This window comes from Lutra lutra, chromosome 16, assembly GCF_902655055.1.
Source record: "Lutra lutra chromosome 16, mLutLut1.2, whole genome shotgun sequence".
NCBI lineage: Eukaryota > Metazoa > Chordata > Mammalia > Carnivora > Mustelidae > Lutra > Lutra lutra.
Window position 1 is genome coordinate 31,579,910 of NC_062293.1, and position 25,698 is coordinate 31,605,607.

The following is a 25,698-nucleotide window of genomic DNA, read 5'->3' on the forward strand; positions in this document are numbered from 1 at the left end:
CTTGCCTATTGTAAATAATGCCGCAATGAACAGAGGGCATACTGTTTTCCGAAGTGGCTGCACAGTGGATTCCCTTGTCTCCACACCCTCACCAACACTCGTTATTCCTTGTCTTGACAACATCCATTCTAAGAGCTGTGAGGTGATAGCTCATTGTGGTTTTGATCTGCATTTCTCTGATGATGATGTTGAGCATTTCTTCATATGTCTGCTGGTGCCTGCTAGTTACCTTAATTTGTTTCCTAGACCCTGGAAGGAAAGTGCGCTCTACAAGAACCCCAGTGCCGAGATCCCATTACTCACACTGACCTCACACTTTCTGGAGTACTACTCCTCATTACAAATCAATATATCCACATTTGATGCACATCAGTGTCGTGCGGGTTGAAAGAAGACCAGCCCAATAGCCCTAGATCTGATGAGTCTCACTCGACTGAACTGTGCAACACCAGACTCTCCAGTCAAAGCAAAGCTTCCTGTTCCGGAACATTTGTATCTGTCGCGTTATTGTGACACAAGACAGCAATTTGCAATACTCAACCAAACACGATGACTCAGCAGGGAGGTGTAGTTCAATCGGATTTTATTTAAAAATCTGCAAAGCTAAAGGAGGAACCTGATCTTTTGTAAAAGGAAGCAATTTTCACAGTATAGATTTAGCCATTTTTCCATTTTAGATTTGTGTTGAATAATAACAGAAACTGAAGTTTCTGTTCAGTCCTTACTCCAGCACACTCAGCCAGGTGCTTAGGATCTTGTAGCAAGACAACATGCTCCCTGGTCTGAACTCATAGGAAATCCTTTCACCCAGGTGGAACACCAGTTCACCCCAGGCAAAAACACGAGGTCTTATTTTCACTGCTCTACACAGGACTCTGAAAATCCTCAATTTTAAAGTTGAGAAAAATGTGAAAGGATTCTCTAACTCACTGCTTGCAATAAACCCAGCTACTTAATTCTTGACAGTTACAAGTATAAAATACTTGCAATTTATAAGATGTTCCATATTTAATGGAACTCAAATGTTAAAAAATTAGGTCAAGTAACATGCTTTCAGGTTTTAGAACATTACTTAATGAAACTTACTAAGACAAGATATGCAGCATTTTCTTGTACTTGGTGTTATAAACTCCTACTGACGATGGCTACTTGATGGTCAAAAAATAAATTAAAAAAAAGAAGAAACCATATATACTGATATGTAACAATGCCTGCAGGGAATGTCATGTATTAAATTTTGTTACTGAAATTAAGCTTGGAAGAAGAAGAAAAAGATCTACAAAAAGCAACACCCATGTTATTTTAAATGATGAGGTAGATTTTTTTCCTATGCAGTAAAGTGAACAAAAAATGCATACAACTTTCAAATCTTTTTTTTTTTTTTTAAAGTTCAGGTTATAGTCACTTTCATAAACAAGACATTTATAAACTATGAGATGGAGAGGTCATCCTCAAGCAGGCTCTGTACTTGGTATGGTACTCGGAGGCTCAACAATCAATCTTGGATCAATCAATTCTCTCCAAAAAACAGTGATCTGAGGAAAAATACAAAATATTTGGTTTAGGGGCTTCATTTTGAGATCATACAGGTTTCACTTGGTTAAAAACTTCAGTCATGTAAATTTCCATTTGTGCAGAACGGTTGAAGACGTGGAATGACCTGAGTCCCAGTAAGATGAGTCCAATTAGCTAGAAGAACTGTTTACCTAGAATGCAACTACACAATACATTAAACACACTGCACCTTTCCTTCATTTCCAGCAGGGTAGGGATGGGACGGGCCAGGGTGTGGGGCAGCTGGTTACCCAGGGTCAAGGGTATTTGCCCAGCAGGACTCTGTGGCTTGGCGGCCCATGGACTCTTCACAGGCAGATGTGGCCCTTAAGGGTTATCAGTGGACCCCTAATGTTCCATTGCACAGCGCTACTCTGCGCTGCCTACACCTAGAAGGCAGCTTCTGTTTCACAGAGAGCAAACAAATGCCAACACTCGGGCCACGTGCATGAATCATGAGCACCATCTAGTGTCGGAGAATGGTAATGACAGGCTCCGCTTCTAGCCCCTGTATAATAAGGCATAGAGAGGAACGCTTCCAAGGTTAATTTTCCAGTGTAGTTTCCAATACCTTTCAACAAAAAAGTAAAGAGGCACACATTGCAAATAAAGAAGTATAGGAGACTTGGCCAAATCTGCTGATCCTACCACAGACCCTAAAAATTTGTTTTTGGAATAAATCCCTAAGAGTGTCGTCTATCCTAAAGACAAAGCAAATCATAGTCTGGTTAGGGTTTCTACAAGTTTACATTTCTAAAATGTGAATTTGCAATACTGAAAGATACAGAATAATATCCATAAAGCTTCAAATATAAACATCTTAAGAGGAAGCACTTTCTTAAATGTAAATTCTATTTAAATGCTAGCACAGCCTAATGAGCCAGGCGTTGCCAGCAACTCTAGAAGCCTGACTGCCTAAAACCTCTAAACCAGATATTTCCTAAAATGGCAATTTAAGAATTTAAACAGAAGTCAAAAGGCAGAATCATCCTTTTATGTCATTCTTCAAAACCATGTATGCTGTTGTAAGTCAGAATCACGGTAACATTTGGGAGATGGTAGTGACTGCAAGGAGACATGATGGGGATTTCCAGGGGGGCTGTTAATGTTCTGTTTCTTGACCCAGGTGCTGGTGACATGGGCGTGTTCAATTATGACAATCCTTCAAGCTATATACTATATACACTTTACTCAAAGTATATATCGATGAAGTTTTAAAAATATGCTACTCTTCCCTAATGAAACCCTTACAGAGTTGTTTTTATGCAACTCTATAATCTTCAGTAAGATTCTGTTATTTGTGCACCTTGTCCTGTTGGCTCTTTGAGATCCAAGATGGCACCCTAACTTGGCACTGGGCACGGACACTGCCACCCTGTAGGCAGACCAGGGATCCCAGAGTGTAGAGCTTTTATGACTTTAATATAGGCAGTTCAGGAAGCTGCAATGTCACCTTCCAGACTGCCAGTAGCCAGTTGAGAGAACGGACGACCAAGCAATCCCAAGAAGCGAAGTGCGCCTACCCTCTTCTCTTGCGTCACAGCGTACTCCACTACCTCAGTTCCATTTTCGTTGTGATAAACCAAATCAAATTTCCCAGGTTCCTTCATGGCTGAAACCAGACGGTGGGAAGGAGAGACAATAAGTCATTTCCTAGTAGTGAAAATGTTCCTCTACAGGGAATTTACATCATTAGAAAAACAACCACAAACAAACTGTCCATTGATGTGGAGGCTGGGTACACACATGAAAGTATGGGGTGCTCGGTGACAGGAGACCCTGAGAAAGCCCTGTAACAGCAGATGGGAGCTTCCTGGACATTTATCAGAGAGACTCTTTCCTTCATCGAAAGAGAAATGAGCTTGATACACTGTTATTAGTACCCTCAGAAAAGAATAGGTGTAACCATTAGATAACCCAAAAGACTACTGATATATTCCAGCTGGGAAAGGTAATCTGAATTCTGCAAAATTTGTCTATCTTGCTCTGTCCTCAAAATTAAACATACTTATTACTCGGTAATACAGCAGTCCTCGCTTTGTACGGTAGTGAGGGGTCATAAAAATGACCATGGCAGGCTGAACAATCTGAATAATCAATCGGGGAAAATCATGATGGTCTCAAGACATTTTTAAAAATTGTCAAAACATTAAAATCTCTATTGGGAGATGAAAAATAGCAAAAATATTATGCATGTAGTACACTGTAATCTCAACTACCAGAAAGAATTAGTGCTCTATCTCTTTGTTAAGAAACTTATCCAGGGGGCGCCTGGGTGGCTCAGTTGGTTGGGCCTCTGCCTTCAGCTCAAGTCATGATCTCAGGGCCCTGGGATTGAGCCCCACATCGGGCTCTTTGCTCAGCGGGGAGCCTGCTTCTCCCTCTCTCTCTGCCTACATATGATTTCTCTATCTAATAAATGAATAAAATCTTAAGAAAATAAAAAAACTTATCCAGGCACCTGGTTGGCTCAGTCAGTAGAGCATGTGACTCTAGATCTTGGGGTCATGACTTCAAGCCCCACTTTGGGTGTAGAGATGACTTAAAAATAAAAATCTTAAAAAAAAAAGAAAAGAAAAGAACAAGCTATTAGCAAGAGTGGTTTAAACAGTGCTTGCCTTCCTGCCATGTAACGACAACATAGAGGGAGAGTCTTTTCTACACTTGCAAAAGCAGCAGACTCCTTCCTAAGTGTGCACCAGCTTTCAGGATTTTATCCTTTGAGCTCTTATCATCATCATGAAATAGCTCTTTCATCACCACCATCCTTCCTCATTTATGTCAAGAAGTTCACATGAACTACAGGGCCAACATCCACAAGGTCAGCTGTTACCTCTGACCCCACTCCACTGAACCCATTTGCATGTCACCTCCAGAATCATCCCTTTTTGTTTTTTTGTTGTACTTTCAGGTTTGTTGACCAATTCCCTACCTCAACATACATTTTTGTAAAATGCCATGTGGGTTTATCCTGAGAGACAAGGAGGCAGCAAACCACACGTGTAGCAGTGTGTCTGGGGATGGAGTAACAGATGCACAGTGACCAATCACCAGGAGACCTGGAAGTGACGTCATTGGTCACTGATCACGATGGGCATCTGTTACTGACATAGTGATCTGCAGACCGAAAAGCTGGCAGTACTTCATGTGGTTATTCACAGCTAACAGCATACCTGATGTCACTGGGAACTGGTGTTATGTAACCAAACCATGGGAACAAAAGTTCCTATATATATATATATATATATGTATGATCAGAACCATGCAAAGCGAGGACTACCTGTATTTCTATTACTGAACAGATAAAGCCACTTCTAGATGCTCCAAAGAAGGAAAGTTCTAACTGGATGTTCTCACTGCCAATCACCTGACAAACAGTGATCAGGCTGTATCCATGAATTTGACCATGGACAAACCTCTCTGTCCACCATTCCTAGGAAGGGAGATTTCTTCAAATTAAACCTAATTAGCAGAAAGCTGGAAAACCAATTTAAGTTATTTCTAGTCATTTATTTAACATTTTAATTGCCTTAGGGGCTGCTAAAGAAAAAGGGATCTCCCCTGCTCTTTGGCCAATGTGACCCAAGTGAAGCCATATTCAGTGAAAGCTCTCTTATTCCCAGATTTTAGAACCAATAATGGGTGAGATGAATCAGGGATAAAGCAGGGAAGCATTTGAAATAATGTGTGAGAGTGTGGATGGCACATGTACTTTAGACATTTTATTTTGACTTAACACACAAAAGTATATTCATTTACCAATTCTTTTGAAATAGAACTAAGTAGTTCTTAGGAGCCTGCTGACTACAGTTATCTCTCTTCTATAAACCATATACTTAATATATGTCTGCTAGTTCTACAATTTCCAGTTCTGAGTTTTTTTTTTTTAAAGGGATACAAGAATGCAAACACTAGCAAGGCAACCTAAGTTGGAAATCTTCCTAGATTTCTTACCAGATTCCTCCCAATCTCTTTTGGCAGATCCATAATCCAACAAATTTCTTAGTTTTACACTCTTTGGTCAGCATGCAATTTATGTTACATAGAAATAATTCCTTTTGCAATCAGTGCTCATCAGTTTATGTAATTTTTATGAAATTACATAATTATAGGACTAAGAAAACTTGTCTAATGGCTTTGGAAACAAATCCAACAACGCTTAGTGGACATACACTTCCAATAAGGGGGAGCACAGGTCCGTAGAGCTGCACTGTGCCAACGGGAGAAGTGGAGAGTTAGTCATAGAGGCCAAGGCAGAGAGCAGCTCCTGGGTATAAAAGCTATTTAGAAACCAATGCAGATATGAAGAACCTAAACTTTCAAATTCTTTTCTAGAAGACTCACCAGGTAAGGATGAAAGAATTTCTATATCTACTTGCTGGGTCTCTGGATTGTGGCTTAGTATTTTTCCTTCCTTTCAAAAATAAAAGTCCAAGTCAAAATCCAACATGTGAAACATTAAGAATATATTAAAACCACCTAATTATTATTTTATACTTTAAAATGGTTAAAATGGTAAATTTTACATTATACAAATTTTATCTCAATATTAAAACTTCTTTTAGGGGCGCCTGGGTGGCTCAGTCGGTTAAGCATCTGCCTTCAGCTCAGGTCATGATCCCAGGGTTCTGGGATCAAGTCCTGTGTTGGACTCCCTGCTCAGCAGGAAGTCTGCTTCTCCTTTTCTCTCTGCTCCTCCTCATCCCCCAGTTATGCTCTCTCTCAAATAAATAAATACAATCTTTTAAAAAAATTTTTTAAATAAATCCACCTATAGGAGAAAAAGAACTCCCATACCTCAAGCCACTATTTTCCCTGGTCGAAATCATCCCAAAGGCAAATACCACACAACTAGGGACAGCCCCTACAGCCCAAAGCCTGCTAATTATTCAAAGTAGCCAATCTTAAACTGTTTCCCCCATCCTGCCTTGCCTACCCCAAGGAAACCCCAGTAAAGGCCCTGGCACACGGTTTCTCCTCATTCCTGCTTCTGCCTCTGAATGAGATCCAGGTGAGGTCCAGGTACTTTCCCCCAAGGGCCTGCACAATATGGCATTCCCTGCTCCCTCAGGAAATTTAGGTAATAAAGTCTTCTTCCATTGCACTGACTTCTGTGGCGTCACTCAGTCACTTCCATCGGTTAAAATCCCGCAGGTAGGTGCATACACATGAGACAGGGTCAGGGGTGGAGGAGACTACATTCTTTGAAGACAGATTTGACTTCTGAAGACCAGCTTCGGGAATAAAGCCAGTGATCAGCTAGATAACAGCACTTGAGGTCAAAGCAAAAACTGGGACTGATTTTTCACTCTGCAAATGTTTTGAAAATAATTTCCAGGAAGTCCTAAAAATACCAGGAAAAGTAAGCAAATAGCTTTCCAGGGTAATAACTATGACCAACATTGATTTAATATGCATTTTAAAAAAAATCAGTATCTAGACTCACAATTTGTGCTGTAGGACATATATTAATTCTGTATTTATCCATCTCCCCACATATCACAGAATTAAAGTCCTTATCTACCATAAGGTGACAAAACATCCTGGTTTGGGATGCCCGGGTGGCTCAGTGGGTTAAAGCCTCTGCCTGCTGCTTGGGTCGTGATCCCAGGGTCCTGGGATCGAGCCCCGCTTCGGGCTCTCTGCTCAGCAGAGAGCCTCCTCTTCTCCTCTTCTCCACCTGCCTCTCTACCTACTTGTGATCTCTCTCTGTCAAATAAATAAATTAAATCTTAAAAAAAAAAATCCTGGTTTGCCCAAGACAGGCCCGTTTACATTTCCTTCCAGGACAGTTATTAGTATAATATTAATCCTTTTCACTCACAAGTATCCTGCTTTAGATGATAACTTATATGTTACTTATAATAAGAGGCTAAGATAAAAAATACGATGAAATACTAATTATCCAGAACTGACCGACAAAACCCCTTCATGAATTAATTCTTCTTCTAGTCTGCTTTTGAGGAAAGGTTCTTTTTTTTTTTTAAGATTTTTTTATTTTATTTATTTGAGAGAGAGACAGTGAGAGAGAGCATGAGCGAGGAGAAGGTCAGAGAGAGAAGCAGACTCCCCACGGAGCCGGGAGCCCGATGCGGGACTCGATCCCGGGACTCCAGGATCATGACCTGAGCCGAAGGCAGTCGTCCAACCAACTGAGCCACCCAGGCGTCCCTGAGGAAAGGTTCTTAACAGGATTTTAAAAATCTTCCAAGGTTTAAAAAAAAAGTCTTCCAAGGTATCAACTCAGATTAAATCAAATCTCCTTGTACTTTCTCTGTATTACTATGTTAACATTACCAATTATTATTTTTTAAATGCCCTTATATTCCATATATTACATCAAAATAAAAAAAAATTATGCATTTTAACAAAATTTTGAATGGGTGAAAAAGGAAACATGCAATTCTATAATCCCACTGGAGTTAAGCTTTTACTGAATTATGATAAAGCTCATGCTAATGTAAAGTCCCACACAGATGTTTAGTGAATAAATTTCAAGGATAATATTTGTGAGTTACCTGTGGTTAACAGATAATGCAAAAGGGGCTGTGTTAGACCATAAGAATCTACAGTAATTCACAATTATATAAAATAGATTCCTATGATGAAAATAATCAAATTTTCTGGCTAACAGCTATTCATTATTTCCTTTCAAAGTTTAGGATCCTGGGGGAGTGGCTTCAAATAAGCGTGCAAATGTCTAAGCTGCTTAGAAAAAAATGACTTAAAAAAATTAAAACTCATCATTGTCCTGCATGTACCCTCAAGTGCAAGGAAAATGACGCTGAAGGCTCCAGTGATACAAGTTTACACTTTGATAATGTTCCCATTTTCTACTTTACAACATTATTTACTCCAAAAAAGCAAAATTATCCATATCAGCAGCACTAAATACAACTTTAGCTTTTTTAATATACTAAGTTATTTTTAAATAAAAAGCCTTACCTTGTAATCAGAGACATCAGGAGAATAATCAGACGTTAGTTCCAAAAGCTACAAAAGAAGAAAGAGCCCACAAATACACAAATTCTGCGGCTCCTCTCCTCTGCCCCTGGGAGAATATGCCGGGTTAGGGTGCCCACCCCACCACCCTGGGGGTCCTACCATGAACTGGTGGCAAAACAGGGGTTCCAGTGGGAAAGGTTTCTTTGATTTGAGGGAGGATATTGTGGTGGAGTGTGCATGAATTTGAGCCCTTTTTTTATTGAGCACTTGCTATGTTCCAGACACTGGGCTAAGCCATTTTTATTCGTTCCCGAAACAATAAGTAGGCACCTACTGCATGCCAGGTACAAAAACAGGGCAGATATGATCTGGAAAAGGGTCTATATGCATATATAATTCTGAGCTGCTAATGATTAAGTTTATTTGGAGGGAGGATAATCTTTTTGTTGTAATTGTTGTGGTTTTAAAATATACCTTAAATGCAATCTTTTCTCCAACTTGAGGAGCAGCTGCTAACAGTGGTAACAAACTGTAGTCCTTCTTGTGTGTCTCTACTGGATTCTGAAAAACAGCATGAGTCATGGGAGTCTGTTACTGGTGAAAAAAAGCGAACCCGTGACATCTGCTCCAGACACACCCTGTGGGAGAAGGGGAAGAGGTACGCTCAGAAGAAATCGTACTTGCCTGGATAATAGTAGATGAGTTCGTGACCATTTCATTTAATTGCTGGTGCTTCTGATAGTCCGCGTTTCTATTTAACACAAAGGAAATGGCCTGCCCTCGGCCTCGGCCTCTCCCCCGCATCCCCCGGCCCCTAGCCCCCTTCCAAGAAAGAAGGTCCTCTCCTCTCCCCCAACCTCTTCCCAAACCAGCGGGGAGAGTCACATTGGGAGGGGGAGCAGGAGGGGCTGGTCTGGCACTGTTGGCGTCAGAATGCTTCCAGGCGGCAGCAGCGGGAGGCTGCGAGCAGGGCCCTGGGCCTGGACAGCCTCGCCCCGCAAAGAGGCCTACTGGCTTTAAGAAGCCGGCAGCGCGCTCTGGGGTGCTCTTGGACACCGTGCTCTGGTCATCTGACTCTGAGCTAGAGTCTGAACTAGAAGATGATGTTCTAGTCGTCTTGCCCTTGACGGCGGTAGAATTGAAGCCAGTTTTGGCGGTCACTTTGTTTGCAGCTGTGTTTTTGGTAGAGGGTCCTTCCTTTGATGACTCAGTTGGTATTTTCTCTGAAGAATTCCTGACCTCCAAGATGACATGGCTGAGACCATCACTGGTTGATTCATGGTAAGACTCAGACTCTGAGGAGGAAATGGGACTATCTTTTGTACTAATGCTCATGCCACCTTTCCTTTTGGCTTTGACAAGGCTATTTCTAGCGGGCGAGCCTTTCAGAGGACCACAGTTCGGGGCAGCCCAGTCCTTCACTGTCTGTGCTTTGGAAGACCTGGAGTTTTTCGTCTGTTTTTTATATTCACATTTCTCCTTTCTCTTTGGTGATTTTCTTTTGGTTCCTTCGTCATCACCATCCACGACACTACACATGGCTTTGCTCTTTCTCTTGCTTTTTTTCCTCACACTCGGATCTGTGACGGCTTTTGGTTCCAGATCCAAGGTCTTCTCATCAATATTGTTCTCTTGCCTCTTCCACTGTTTCTTTAAATTTTTGTAATCTAGTTCAGTTTCTTCACCGTCCTCCAACTTAAATGCCCTCTTCTTTGCTTTTCTAGGTAATAAATGACTATCATCACCATTCTTGACTGTCACGGTATCCTCAGCAGCTGCTCTCTCTTCTAATTTAACTCTATCAAAACAAGAGAGAAAGTCACAGTGAATACGTCTCCTGGACAAGCACGTCTCCAGGACACAGTTATATAAGGAGATGATTGCAAGCTACCCCTGCCACCAGGCAATGAAAAAAATGTCAAATCACTTAAGGACAAAAGACTCATTTTGACAAAATGGCCTATATGGTATCACTTACGGTCAACTTTCTAATGACTAGTTCTATTTCTTGAGTATCTTCTGCATCCCAAATATTTTCTAGACCTTTTCTCTAATCTAAATGCCACCATGAAGCAGGTATCCTTCATTCTAAAACAGATCACAAAATTACAGTTCAGACACGTAACCTGCCCAAGATCCACAGCTAATAATCAGCAGAAATGGGATTCAAACCAGTTTGTCTAACCTCAAAGTTCACAATCTTTCCACTCTATTATGTTGCCTATCCCAAATAGTGATAATGCAGAGTATTTATTTTTTGTTTTTTGTTTGTTTTTGAAAGATTTTATTTATTTATTTGACAGAGAGATCACAAGTAGGCAGAGAGGCAGGCAGAGAGAGAGAGAGGAGGAAGCAGGCTCCCCACTGAGCAGAGAGCCCAATGCAGGGCTCAATCCCAGGACCCTGGGATCACGAAGGCAGAGGCTTTAACCCAATGAGCCACCCAGGTGCCCCTCTATTTTTTTTTTTAAATGCAGGCTGCTGGGACCTGGGTGGCTCAATCATTAAGCATCTGTCTTAGGTTCAGGTCATGATCCCAGGATCCTGGGATGAGTCCCATATAGGGCTCCATGCTCAGCAGGAAGCCAGCTTCTCCCTCTCCCACTCTCCCTGCTTGTGTTCCCTCTCTTCACTGTCTCTCTCTCTCTCTGTCAAATAAATAACTAAAATCTTTGAAAAAAATTAAAACAATTTTAAAAATAAATGTGAACTTTTTCTTAAATTCAGATTTTACTTTTATTTTGTTGAAATCTGGGGGAAATTTTTCTAACAATTTATGTTCTCTGGGATAGTGACAAGCCATCATAAAGTTCAATTCTGTGATTATTAATTTTATATGTCAACTTGACTGGGCCATGGGTGCCCAGACATTTGGTTAGACACTGTTCTGGGTTTGTCTGTGAGGGTGTTTCTAGATGAGATTAACATCTGAATTGGTAGACTAAGTCACACAGATTGCCCACCCCAGTGGGTGAGTGCGCCTCATCCAATCCACTGAAGGCCTGAATGGCCTCTCTTAGCCCATGTGTCTGAGCTGGGACCTCAGCCTTCAGACTCCGACTCGGACTGGAACTTACACCATCGACTCCCCGGATCTGAAGTCTTTGGACTTGGACTACAACCTTATCATTGGTTCTTCTAGATTTCCGGCTTGCGAATTGTGGATCTTGGGACCTCTCAGCCTCCGTTATCTCATGAGCCAATTCCTTAAACAAGTTCCTATCTATATATATCTATTATCTTTTCCTCTAGGTTTCTCTGGAGAGCCCTAACACACTTCATCCAAAATTATTATCATAGTAAAGAAACTCTGTTGTTCCATGAACTGGCAACAGCTAATTCTAACACGTGCAGTCCAATGATGGAAAGCTGAGAGTGTCCCGAAAGTCAAGTGCATAGTGGGTGCTTAAAGTTTCCTGCTAAAAGCAGACATTATATTTTTAATACATTCTTATCCAGCTATATATTTCATCAAGTTTTTTTAGTGACCACAGAAAGAATAAATAATCATATTTGGGGGGAAAAAGTGTAATTGGGGAATAAGAAGATGTAGGCATTTAAAAAAATTTTTTTATGGGATAGTAATCCTGTGATTTATCATGTGGTAGCTGAAAAAAACATACCAGATTATCCTGCAGAATACACAAATACACAGACACATACAAAGCAAAGTAAAATCAAAGCTGCTGCTATCAGGATAGACAGAAATAAAAGTCTGAAGGATCAGGGATTTAATTTTTAAAAACACATTACCCTCTACGCCCGGGATGGACTTTAGCATGTAGCAGCAAGGGAGTAATTCTCAAACGGGCAAAAAGTAGGCTGGCATCCTGTGAATCTAAGAACTACTAAGAAACCTGCAGTATATTGGATTGTCCCTTGACATTCTTCATCAATTTGTTTTACTCGTAGCAATGTTATGATTCAAGCTTCAATCCTGAGGCAACCAGTTCGGACCAAATTTCCCATCAAACTGTGAAGATGGTTGCGAGGTTCTCAGTTCAGTCACTGGTTTACTAGATCCCTGGAACACAGTACCTGCTGCAACACCATCACGCTTTGAACAAGCAGCCCCTGGCATCACCTCACCTATGCTGAAGACATCGAATCTGGGGCTACCGGCATAAAGCTATGACCTGTGATTGCTACAGCCTCACTCACTGTCTGCTATTCCTGAGGAGAATTACTTCCGTTTGGAACACAGTAAGACTGAGAGACAAACCGCCATCCCGAGGATAAGGAATGGTTCGTTAGGGTCTGCTGAGCTATCATCCCTTCCTGAGTGTACACTTTCCCTAGGAATATCCTTCATTTCTCTTCTTGGATCACAAACAATAAATGTAGCTGTCCTTGTACGAAGAGAAGTGAATTACCTACGCAATTAGCAATAAAAGAGATTTAATTCCAAGAAATTTTTTTAAAACAAGACTCTTCAATGTTCATGCAAACTCTTTCAGGGCAAGCTGGGTGGTGTTATCAAAATGCAAGGCACTCCCTTTATTTTTTTTTTAAGATTTATTTATTTATTTGAGAGACAGAGCCTGTGCCCAAGCAAGTGGGCGGGGGGAGCAGAGGGGGAGAATCTTTAAGCAGACTCCCCACTGAGCATGGAGCCCAACTGCAGGGCTCAATCTCACAGCCCATAAAATCATAACTGAAGCAGAAACCGAGTCCAACACTCAACCGACTGGGCTGTCCAGGCACCCCAAAATGCAAGGCACTCCCTTTAAATGTGCAATTTCACTTCTAGGATTCTATCATACAGAAATACAGCCACACCCAGCTGCACTGCCTAATACCCCAAACCCACAGCCTGCCAAGGTCAAAGTGACTGGATTCAAATTCTTCTGCCACTTTAAGTAAAATTTTTAAATATTACCTCAATCTTTCTCATCGTAAAAATGGGGACGGTGATAATAATTATAATATTCAGATGAGCTATCATCTATGTTTAGAGCAGTGCCAGACTCAGAGCAAGAACTATCCAAATGCTAACTCTAATTTTTATTAATACAATAATTGTTAGTCCTCTGAGGCCAGGAGTTGGGGGGGGTTTAATGAATTTGTCCCACCAAATGGAGGTGAATAGCAACAAGGAGAGTAAAAAGGTAGCGCTGCACCCTGTTTGGGTCCCCTCAGTTCCCTGCAGCCTCCTTCCTGCCTGGCTGCTACATTATCCCCTTCAAAGAGGTAAAAGTACTTGACCAAGGGAACACAGCTAATGAGCCATGATTCAAACTTAGGGGTCTGACTCTAGAGCCTGAACTCTTAATCACTCTGCTCTCGTACCTTTCACACAATACTGAACAAAAGTAACTCAATATATTATTGGCATAAACACAGATCGGTACAACTTTTCTGGAGGCCAGTTTGACAATACTCACCAATTTTTAAAATCTGACCAAAAAGTACCTCTTCTAGGAATGTATCCTGCTGAACTACTGCCCACGTACACAAGAATGTATAAGAACATTTACTACAGCAGTATGTACCAGTGAAAAACAGAAAACAACCATCATGAGGGGGTCACCTAGCTGGCTCAGTCAATGGAGCGTGTAACTCTTGATCTTGGGGTTGTAAGTTTGGGCCCCACACTGGATGTAGAGATTACTTAAAGATAAAATCTTAAAAAAAATAAATTCTTGTTGTTTATAAGCTACCCAGTTTATGGTATTTTTTATCATAGCAGCCCAAATGAGCTCAGATAACAATCTAAAAGGTCCATTAGTAAGAGGATGGTTAAAGAAATTGACATGTCATGTAAAAGGATATTACATGGCATTTAGAAAGAATGATGTAGGAGCACCTGGGTGGCTCAGTCAGTTAAAAGTCTGCCTTTGGCTCAGGTCATGATCCCAGGGTCCTGCTTCAGACTCCCTGCTCAGTGGGGAGCCTGCCTCTCCCTCTGCCCCTCCCCCTGCTCGTTCCCTCCCTCCCTCTGTCTCTCTCTCTTAAAAATAGAAAATAAAAAATTTAAAAAAGAATAATGTACACTCAAATGAAAGATACCCATGATATGTCAGGTAAAAAAAAAAAAAGTGAGGTGCAGGACACTATGTTTATTATGATAACATGTATATTTAAAAAGGGTGGGGCGCCTGGGTGGCTCAGTGGGTTAAAGCCTCTGCCTTCGGCTCAGGTCATGATCTCAGGGTCCTGGGATCAAGCCCCACATTGGGCTCTCTGCTCAGTGGAGAGCCTGCTTCCCCCTCTCTCTCCGCCTGCCTCCCTGCCTCCTTGTGATCTCTGTCAAATGAGTAAATAAAATCTTTAAAAAGGGTAAGTAGGGGCGCCTGGGTGGCTCAGTGGGTTAATCTGCTGCCTTCGGCTCAGGTCATGATCTCAGGGTCCTGGGGTCGAGTCCCACATCGGGCTCTCTGCTCAGCAGGGAGCCTGCTTCCCTCTCTCTCTCTCTCTGCCTGCCTCTCCGTCTACTTGTGATCTCTCTCTGTCAAATAAATAAATAAAAATCTTTAAAAAATAAAAATAAATAAAAAAATAAAAAGGGTAAGTATACATGTTTGCATGTGTATGGAAAAAATCTGGGAAGATAGACCCCAAACTTAACTGAGGATACTTCTAGAGATTAGGGTGTGGGAAGAGAATGTGAGAAGAGAAATAAGGGACTTCTTCCCTTGAACTATTCTGAAGTACAACTTTTTTTGGTCTGTCAGAGCAGAAAAAGTCAGATTCTGGGTCCTGAGAGAATGGGCTGTGAGGAAATGGCCACCGGAACGCAGCCTCTCAAGCCTCCCACCAGCTGGCTCCACCTTTCCTCGTGAGACTTTCCTCAATACTACAGCAGTCCCGACAGACTCCTTCTGCAGTCAGACTTATCTCTTCACCAAGTCAGGCTAGCGTTTGCCTCTACAACTCTCCTGGGCCATCTAGCATTTCCATTTCTAACATGTTCGTCAAGGAACTGTGAGAGTCCCAGACCATGTGTTCCATGATGATCTCTCCCTTCTCCATCATCTTCCGCACTTAGCAGCACAACCTAATATAATTATCCAGGCTGATTGCTGACATCACACAAGAAGATAATATACTGAACCATGAAACTAGTTATTTTGCAATACTAGAAACCTTTAAGAAAAGAGACTATGCTTTCTTCTGTAGCTCTGGAGAAAGGTGAATCTGCTGGAACACAGAATGATTAAAAACAGGCAACCACAAAAATACACAAAATTTTCCCAAACTCAGTTTTTTTCTAAGGTCTGCCCCATTTACCACCGAAGCCAGCTGCCATTTTACCACACACAATCACACATTTTAAGTGTTTAGGACAAATTCTTCCTGCCATTGTGCTGTATTTATTTCCTCTAACAGCTGTCATGGCTTGCTTTTGACATTAACTTCATTATAAAGAGTGTAATTCCCAGATGATTCATTAATTGAGGTATAACTGCAGTTAGTGAGCAGCAAGTTATTAATTCATTAGGCGGGAATAGTCCAGAAAGGAGAGTTAACAGGAGGAGAGGCAGTCCTTGCAATTGAATTGTAATATTTAAGCAGTACCTGAATTGCAGAAATAATAGGGAGCCGTTAACAGTGAAAGAAAAAGGAAAAAGAACTTTTTTTTGAAATTTGGACTATTTCAAATTGTCTTTAGAAACAGCTAAACAGGGGCGCCTGGGTGGCTCAGTGGGTTAAGCTGCTGCCTTCGGCTCAGGTCATGATCTCAGGGTCCTGGGATCGAGTCCCGCATCGGGCTCTCTGCTCAGCGGGGAGCCTGCTTCCCTCTCTCTCTCTCTCTCTCTGCCTGCCTCTCTGTCTACTTGTGATCTCTCTCTGTCAAATAAATAAATAAAATCTTTAAAAAAAAAAAAAAAAAAGAAACAGCTAAACAGGGGCGCCTGGGTGGCTCAGTGGGTTAAGCCGCTGCCTTCGGCTCAGGTCATGATCCCAGGTCCTGGGTTCAAGCCCCACATCCGGCTTTCTGCTCAGCAGGGAGCCTGCTTCCTCCTCTCTCTCTGCCTGCCTCTCTGCCTACTTATGATTTCTCTCTGTCAAATAAATAAATAAAATCTTAAAAAAAAAAAAAAGAAACAGCTAAACATTCTCAACAAATCACAGCACTCCTGATTTTAAGACACACACACACACACACACACACACACACACAATGTGGTTATTGTTCTGAACTGAATTCCCTGAAGAAATCTTATGAAGAAATCTTGTGAATCTGACATGTTCTAAGGAACAGACTATTCAACAAAGAGCAAGCAGAGGAAGTAGGCTGGTTCATAACTTTAGAATTTTTTCATTGGAACTGAGCTTTAAAAAGAAGACCTGAGGGGCACCTGGGTGGCTCAGTGGATTAAAGCCTCTGCCTTCGGCTCAGGTCATGATCTCAGGGTCCTGGGATCGAGCCCCGAGTCGGGCTCTCTGCTCAGAGAGGAGCCTGCTTTCCCTCCTTTCTCTCTTCCTGCTTCTTTAAAAAACAAACAAACAAACAAACAAACAAACAAAAAACCTGAATGAATTAGTCAAAAAAGTTCAAACTGATATGATAATGTCTTACCATTTCATTGAAACAAATGAACCACACCTGGGCAATCCATACCACAATGGCTCCTTGATACTCCTCTTAGTATCATCATTTTTTTTTAAAAGATTTAATTTATTTATTTGACAGACAGAAATCACAAGTAGGCAGAGAGACAGGCAGAGAGAGAGGAGGAAGCAGGCTCCCTGCTGAGCAGAGAGCCCGATGTGGGGCTCGATCCCAAGACCCTGAGATCATGACCTGAGCGGAAGGCAGAGGCTTAACCCTCTGAGCCACCCAGGCGCCCTAGTATCATTATTTTTAACTTCCAAAATATTTAAAACTATTTTATTTCCCAATTCACAACCCAAAAAGGTCCCAAATACCTATTTAAAAGAACCACAAAACACCCACGTATGACAAGAATGACACTGTAAGTCTCGGAAGACCTAGCAGGAGCGCACGTAGGTAGGGCGAACGGCACCCTTTGAAAAAATAACGACTGTTCCCATTTGCCTGGGTCCCCTGCACCTGACCCTGAGAGCCGCCAGGGGAAGGCCGGGTCTCAGGCACATGTGTGCCATGAGCACGTAACACAGTGCCTCGTTAAGTGAGTGCCCGCTGAACCAGGGCTGAAAGAAACACCGGCCGGGCCCACGCGCAAAATCAGGGTCTTTCCAAGTTTGGTCACCAATCACCTGGCTCAGAAGCACTCCGAGGGAAAGGATGCTCCTTACCCAGCGGATTCCTGAGCCCCAAACCTGCCTAGCCCAATCAGCATCTCCGGGATTCACTAACGTGCAGCTTGACAGCCCCACCCCACGCCCACCCCCAGGGCCCCCTCCCCACTCCCCCACTGCCCACCCACGCGCGGCCTCCAGGTGCCCGAGGCGCCCCAGGCGTGCGCAGGCGCGTCTCCGGCCCGCCGCCCACCCAGACACCCCGACACGGCGCAGCGCGCACCTGAGGCAATCGTTGTCTCGTACAAGGCGCGCGCTTTCGGCGGGGGGCAAGAGCCCCCCCTCCAAGTAGAGGCCCAGGAGGGCCCCAGAACTGAAGCCGAAGCGCTGGCGGATGAGACTAATGAGATCCGTGACCACTCGGCATCTGTTCAAGTCGACAAGAAGCCAGAAGGCCGTGCAGTGCGGGGTAGCTGGCGGCGGATAATCGAATTGAAGCCGTAGCCTAACCGTCTCGGAGGCCGCCATCTTGCCCGATGCTCAACGGAAGCCGAGAGACACCACAGGGCTACCGAGAGGCGTGCTCGGAGGCCCGCCCCCTGGGGCCTTTTAACGTATGCCCCCTATTGGCTCCAAGTGGCTACTACAGCCTCCGTGACCTGCGAGAACGCGGAGCGGGGTTGATTCGATTCAATTCTGTTCATCACTGGGCTAGGAAAGAGTCTACGTGAATTCCTTTTCCGCTGAACTCTGTGCAGCGTCCGAATTTAGGCAACTCTCTGGATAAACAAGTACTTCTCAGTAGCTGTCTTCTCAGATATTTGCTTTTATACGGAAAAGAATTTCAAAAACAGTAACCCCCAATACATTTAATTGACAAAATTTTTCATTGTAAAGAGTTGGAAAAGATGCAATTCCTAATATATTGTAAATATCGACGTTTTAAAATAAAACCATTAATTAGAGACCTGAGCAGTATAATACCTACCACCATCCATACTTTAAAATATAAAAATAAGCCCTCTTATTAGCCAGTAGGTAAGTAAATCACAAATTGCACATCATTTGAATTTCCATTCTCTCACATAGTATATTAATTCCTTTAGTTTTCATGACAAAGATAAGCTATTACTATTCCCATGCTGAAAGTTTTTTAAAAAGTTCGGAGAGACTAAGCTACTAACCTAAGATCACTGGACTAGTAAGTGCTAATATTTGTAGTCAGTGGAAACATTGAAAAAAAATTTTTTGTAAGTTTTATTTTCTCTTAACCTTATCCTGTAAATCTTCTGATTGAATTATCATTACCATTATGAGTGGTACCCAGCTGACCAAAATAGCACAAAATATCACATATTTTGGTACATAATTATTAAACAGGGAAAATAAAATGGACATGGAAACATATCTATTAACGAAATAGAGCTCTATGTTTTTTTTTTTTTAATTAGTCCAAGTCTCTCTGGATGAATATTGTGTCTCATTTAGCAACAGAGACAGGGCTTTACACGGATTCTGGAACTATTTTTTGTTTTTGTAGATGTAAAGTCCTAAGAAAATGTGTTCGTTACGTAAGTAGACAAGACTAGAAGGAATTATGTCGTTGGCAATGTCAGCCAATTCCTTAAACTCCTGCCAAGTTAAATGCTAAAGTTACTTAGGGATCTTCCTTTAAAAATTATTTTCAGTACTCTATCAGCCAACAATTCAGTTATGTTCAATAATGTTAAAAACAAAGAGTCATTCAAATGTAACAAAGAAATGTTAAAAACAGACACCTGAGGGACACCTGGGTGGCTCAGTGCATTAAGCTTCTGCCTTCAGCTCAGGTCATGATCTCAGGGTCCTGGGATCGAGCCCCGTGTCAGGCTCTCTGCTCAGTGGGGTACTCGGTAGGGAACCTGCTTCCCTCCCTCTCTCTGCCTGCCTCTCTGCCTACTTGTGATCTCTGTCTGTCAAATAAATAAATAAAATCTTTAAAAAGAAAAAAAAAAGTGTTCGGGTACTCTTCAGGACTGATTTGCCCACAGTCCTCCAAAAGTGGAAAGTTACCTAAGTAGCAGGTGGTTTTTAAGTACTTGCCTGCCTATTCTTGTTTCCTTCCTGGAGATAGGTGAAATGCCACCATTCCTTTTACTGTGGAAACCTAGAGTGATGATAAAGGATTGATTCCAAACTGTAAATCTAAGAGTCAGATCTAGTCCTAGGTGTGAGCCAATTAAATCTGATCAGATCTAATCTAAGACTCAGAACCAAGGTATTAACATTATTTTAATAAGACTGGATAGTAGGTACCCAATTCTGTGTGTTTATCTGCATTTTACAATGTTCATGACTTCAAAAATTTATAGAAAGTACTTATTATTCTTTTGTCGAATGATCCTTTAAAAACTTCCAAAGGGTCATTTGACAACATTTGTCTAAATCATAAATTCATGTACTCTTTGAATGTACATGAAGTACATGAATGTACATTTTATTCATGTACTCTTTGACTTAGCAATTCCATATCTAGGCATTTATCCTAGAGATAGACTAATACAATGAGCAGAGACTCCTGTACAATGTTTCCCGAAACACTGTAAAAGCAAATAACAAGAAACAAAGTAAATATCCATCTACAGATTTAATTGAATAAAATTAGTGTACATCAAATGGTTGTATAGAATTCCACTGTATCAAAAGTTATGCAATTGGGGCGCCTGGGTGGCTCAGTGGTTAAAGCCTCTGCCTTCGGCTCCGGTCACGATCCCAGGGTCCTGGGATCGAGTCCCGCATTTGGGCTCTCTGCTCAGCAGGGAGCCTGGCTCCTCCTCCTCTCTCTCTCTACCTGCCTCTCTGCCTACTTGTGATCTCTCTGTCAAATAAATAAATAAATAATCTTAAAAAAAAAAGTTATGCAATTAAATCCCTATTTAGTTAGTTCCAAATATACCTCGATGGAAATGTGCCTAGGATATAATGAGAGAAAAGAGAAGGCGCAGAGCTGCATATGTTTTATGCTTCTATGTGCTTTCCTTTTTAAAATTAAGCTTTTGGGGGGCGGCACCTGGGTGGCTCAGTCAGTTGAATGTCTGACTCTTGATCTCAGCTCAGGTGTTAATCTCAGGGTCATGATTTTGAGCCCCACACTGAGGAGGAGCCTACTTAAGGTAAATAAATAGAGTGGCTCGGTCTGTTAAGAGTCTGCCTTGGGCTCAGGTCAGGATCCCAGAGGTCTGGGATCAAGTCCTGCATCAGGCTCCTTGCTCAGCAGGGAGCCTGTTTCTCTCTCTGAGGGCTGCTCCCCCTGCTTGTGCATTCTGTCTCTTTCTTTCTATGACAAATAAATAAATAAATAGTTAATAAATAAATAAAAATTAAGTTTTTTTAAAAGTATAAGATAATTATAGATCACATGCCGTTGTGGAAAATAATGGAGAGATCTCGTGTACCTTTCACCCAATTTCCCCCAGTGATAACTAGAATGTTGACATGAATATAGCCAAGAAACAGAACAGTTCCATTATCACAGTGATCTTCCCTGTTGCTGTTAGAGCCACCACTATGCTTTCCATTTCTGTGATTTTGTCATTTCAAGAATGTTATATGAGTGAAATCATGAAGTATGTAAACTTTTGGTATTGGCTTTTCTTCTCCTCAGCATAACTCTCTGGAGACTCATTCAGGTTGTATATCCATAGTTTGCTCCTTATTATTGCTGAACAGTATCCCGTGGCATGGGTGAGCCCCCGTTTGTTTAACCATTTGCATCGAAGACCTGTTGGCCGTGTTCAAGGCCATTTGGATTGTTTCCAGTTTGGGGTTATTACAAATAAAGCTGCTATAAACATTCATTGACAGGTTTTTATGTAAACGTTAAGACTTTATTTCCCTGGGATAAATGCCCAGGAGTGCAATTGCATGGGTCATATGATAGTTGCATGTTTATTTTATTTTTTTAAGATCTTATTTATTTGAGGGGCGCCTGGGTGGCTCAGTGGGTTAAAGCCGCTGCCTTCGGCTCAGGTCATGATCCCAGGGTCCTGGGATCGAGCCCCAAATCGGGCTCTCGGCTCAGCAGGGTGCCTGCTTCCCTTCCTCTCTCTCTGCCTGCCTCTCTACCTACTTGTGATCTCTGTCTGTCAAATAAATAAATAAAATCTTTAAAAAAAAAAAGATCTTATTTATTTGAGAGAGAGCACAAGCGGGGGTGGGGGCAGAGGGAAAAGGAGAAGCAGTCTCTCCACTGAGCAGGGGAGCCTGATGCAGGGCTTGATCGCACGACCCTGAGGTCATGACCTGAGCTGAAGGCAGCCGCTTTACTGACTGAGCCATCCAGTCACTCCTGTGTGTATATTTTTCAAATGTTTCCTTTAGAAGAGGCTTATCCCCAGTACCCTCATTACGGCATTTAACACATTCCAGGACCAACCCAAGCTAAAGCTTGCGAAAACCTGGTTGCCTAATTCTGTTCTCTGGCCCAAATCTCAGGCCCTTGCCCTTCACTGGCACGACTCTTTTCACAAGGTTGCTGATAAAAACATCTGTCCATTTATGAGAGTCAGGAGGAGAGGGATACAGAGGGGGACAGAAAAAGGAGTTGTCACATGGACTTTGTTTTTCAGTTTCGTTTTCTGTCATGAGCACTTTTTGAAATACAGTATTTAGCAATAACCTGTCCTTGTATTATCTTGTGTCCTAGTTCTATGAGGTGAGTTATTTAGTATATTCTAAGGAAAAAAAAAATGACCTTTAGACACACACACACACACACACACACACACCCCTCTACCATTCATTTCCTCCCTTCCCCTACCCAAAACTAGAATTCCATCTAGGAATGACTGTTGTGGGGGCACCTGGTCTGTTAAGCCTCTGCCTTCAGCTCAGGGCATGATCCCGGGGTCCTGGGATAGAGCCCAAGGGCAGGCTCTCTGCTCAGCAGGGAGTCTGCTTCTCCCCCTCCCCACTGCTTGTGCTCTCTCTCTCTCTCTCTCTCAAATAAAATATTTAAAAAATAAATAAAATGACTGTTCCGAAGACAATGTTAACACAGAATTATGTGAATGACAAATTACCAACCCAGAAAAAAACAATAAAACTTTTTTTCATTGTACTTACAAAGATGAAGACTAGAGAAAAATATATAACGCCAACAATGGTTTTGCAGGAACTAAAAATTTTAGTAATTTCCAACATGTCCATGATATATGTAATTTTATAGTTAAAATACTTTTAAAGCTAAATCTGTGAAAAATGGAATCGCAGTGTTCTACGACCAGGTGGTTCAGGCTTCATCTGCCTGGATGTCATGCAGTAGCTTCCGAAATGCCAGGCGTATTTTTGGGGAAAGAAGGGATGAGCCGGGCAGTTAAGACGGTTCTCGTGGTTATTTCTCCGTAGCGTTTCAGTTCCGTCGCACGACCCGTCAGACAAATGCATTAAACGCAGCAACTTCTCTGATCCATCCCCAAAGCCGCAGAGGAGGACGTGGTGGGGCAGATACTACACCCCGAGCGCTGCCACTCGGCTTCCGGGGGGCCAGACCAGCAAAGCACACCCGGGATACTAGGAGCCGCCCAGGCCCCGCCTCCGGACCGCCGGCCCCGCCCCCGGCCCGGCCTGGCCCGGCCCGGCCCGGCCCGGCCCCACCCACCGCCGTCACGTGGTGGGGCGCGGGTTCCAGCCTGCGGCTGGTGAGGCCGTCGGGTATTCGCCATGGAGCTGGTACCCCGGACATCTCCCTTGTCTCTGCTGCTGCTGCTCCTGCTGCATCTGGGTTCGAGCACCGGTAGGTTCGGGCAAAATTTGCATCAGCGGCAGGCGCCTCCTCCTCTCTCCAGGGATGAGCGTCTATTAGTGGGTTTGTGCTTTTGAAAGCAAATCTGTTTCCCCCAGTTTCCACCTTGCGTAATTACACTGCTTTAGAACCTCACTCTTTCTTTCTTTCTTTTCTTTCCTTTTCTTCTTCTTCTTCTTAAGTGCCAAGTGCTTTTTCTACCCCTTTCTGGCTCTGCGTGGTCTAGTACTCCTCTCTTTCCTACCCCGAGGTAGAAGGAGTTGTGCAAAATACATGACTGGGGAAACTGCTGATCAATGAGGTTTCCACGATCCCAAGACCACCTCCCTTTTCCTGCGGTGATTGGCTGCTAAGTGGGGTTAATGAGGACTTTTTATTTTGAGCGGAAACGTGTGGGGCGAAGGACCCAGAAATACCAACTCCTCCACAAATGGGACGTTTCATTGAGATGAGGTCTTTCTCTCTCTCTCCTGATCAGAACGGAGCATAGTATCTCCCCTCACTGCGATCCTTTTTGACAAAAACAAACTCGCGTTAAATAGGATGACTTGCAGATCGATTTTTAGCCTTTCAGCAAAGTGTTCCGTGGTCTGATTCAAGATGTGAGAATTCGAACTGGCCACACACTGGCCTTGTGATCTTACGCAGAGTGCTTAAGAGTTCTTGTCTTAACCTTGTGTAAACTCGGGATCATCTGGCCCTTCAGTTTGGGTCTGGGAAATGTCAAATACGTTGCCCCCATTCCCCACCCCCATTTTAACAGCAGTCACTGCCAGGGAAGGGAGGAGGGCCACCGGTTAAGTGAAAAGGGACCTGAACCATATCTGTCATTTTCCAGGAGACTGTAATCTTAGGTCACTTGTACAGACAATCTTCAACCACATCTATGATCTAGCCACTCTGTTTTGCTCCGCAAGCCACTTTCTGGTTTTCTTAATCTACATCCTTCTCGCTTCTCACTTCTCCTGTCTCCTCTACTCCCTTCTCTTCTTTTTGAGACCAGTTCTTGTACTTATCCTTGTCATGGGGCTTGAAATTTAAGAAAAGAGGAAGTAGAAGGCAGGAAACTCCCCTCATGGAGGATAGCCTCTCATCATCTTTGAATGGCAGCCTTTTACCCAGACGGGTACTTGAGAAAAAGAACAGTAATTCAAGAGTTGTTACTTTAGCAAAGGTGACATAGAAAATGTATTGAACCTATTTTTTCCGGATACATATTTTGCAGATGCTACAGAGTTAACTAGGGAAAATTGGAGATGGGGGATTAAAGGATATATATATAGCTTTTGATCTGTGGAATATCTTTCTTTTGATATTTGCAAACCCAAGCTGCCTTCCCCCAAAGTGATGCCAGTGTGCACTCTTTCCAGCAGTGATGAGGATTTGCTCTCCTGTCTCCTTGCCATTGGGCACCTGTCATTATTTTTTAATCTGTCACATAAGCAAAGTTTTTTGTGTGTGACCTCATATTGGTTTGATTTTCATAACTGAGTATTAGTGATGTTAGCTCTTTCTCACATACTTATCAGACATTCACATTTACTTTTCATAAATTATTTCTTCAGAGCCTTCACCCATTTGACTATTAGGATCTTCCTTTTTGAAATTGATCCACACGAGTAAGAAAAATCACTCTTTTTTGTATTTGTTGCATATCATTATTGTATGCCTTTTAATTTTATTTCTGATGTACATAAATTTTGTTGTACAGAAAATATAACAAGTCTCTGTCCTCAACTCTGTTGATCTTTTCCTTTATAGTCTCTGGGGTATGCTTACATCACTTCCCCTTCCAGAGATTAAGAAAAATTCAATTTTATATATGTATTTTAAAGATTTTTTTTATTTATTTGAGAGAGAGTGAGTGAAAGAGAGAACACAAGCAGGGGGAGCAGCAGGCAAAGGGAAAAGCAGGCTTCCCACTGAGCAAAGAGCCTAATGGGCTTGATCCCAGGACCCTGAGATATGACCTGAGCTGAAGGCAGATGCTTAACAATTGAGCCACCCAGGCATCCTCAATTATATTTTTGTATTATTTTTAATATCTAAATTTTAAAATTGAAATACTTGATTCACTTGAAATGTATTTTGGTTTATAGTGTCAAGTAGGGACCTGCATTTTATTTCTCCTTCACAAAAGCTAATACCTGCCCCAGCCTAATATAGTGAATATTGGTCCCTCTCATCTGGGATACCTCTCTAATCATATATTAAATGAGATATAAAGGCCAGCATTTTGCATTTTGCAA

The 25,698-nt window shown here is 42.3% G+C and overlaps 2 protein-coding genes across 3 annotated transcripts in view; one reads left to right on the plus strand and one right to left on the minus strand.

The window, feature by feature from the left end:
* Window positions 1-566: 566 nt before the first annotated feature.
* COIL (coilin) lies at window positions 567-18,224 on the minus strand. 2 transcript variants are annotated; one of them, XM_047708119.1, is made up of 7 exons: window positions 17,951-18,224; window positions 9,184-10,297; window positions 8,974-9,060; window positions 8,500-8,547; window positions 5,899-5,968; window positions 3,078-3,166; window positions 567-1,535 (listed from the first exon to the last, which is right to left on the minus strand). In XM_047708119.1, exons 1-7 carry the CDS (start codon window positions 18,193-18,195, stop codon window positions 1,452-1,454), a joined length of 1,737 nt encoding a protein of 578 aa, XP_047564075.1. In that variant the 5' UTR covers window positions 18,196-18,224; the 3' UTR covers window positions 567-1,451. The 2 variants fall into 2 exon arrangements, with proteins under 2 accessions (XP_047564075.1, XP_047564074.1); XM_047708118.1 differs by having other exon boundaries at window positions 3,008-3,166.
* Window positions 18,225-23,295: 5,071 nt separating this feature from the next.
* The window catches only part of SCPEP1 (serine carboxypeptidase 1), a 32,352-nt gene continuing 29,949 nt past the window's right edge, over window positions 23,296-25,698 (plus strand). Inside the window, exon 1 of the mRNA XM_047708961.1 lies at window positions 23,296-23,440. Coding sequence (XP_047564917.1) covers window positions 23,368-23,440 — 73 coding nt within the window. The 5' untranslated portion in view covers window positions 23,296-23,367. The remainder of the gene's footprint in view (window positions 23,441-25,698) is intronic.

What these genes read in the sequence shown, in the direction of transcription:
- COIL (XM_047708118.1), bottom strand. Translation starts at nt 18,195, where the DNA reads ATGGCGGCCTCCGAGACGGTTAGGCTACGGCTTCAATTCGATTATCCG. An exon ending in ACTCATCTACTATTATCCAG is followed by an intron (nt 9,061 to 9,183) that starts GCAAGTACGATT and finishes GCTGTTTTTCAG; the next exon opens with AATCCAGTAGAGACACACAA. An exon ending in GGCTACTGGCAGTCTGGAAG is followed by an intron (nt 1,536 to 3,007) that starts GTGACATTGCAG and finishes ATTTTTCCTCAG; the next exon opens with ATCACTGTTTTTTGGAGAGA.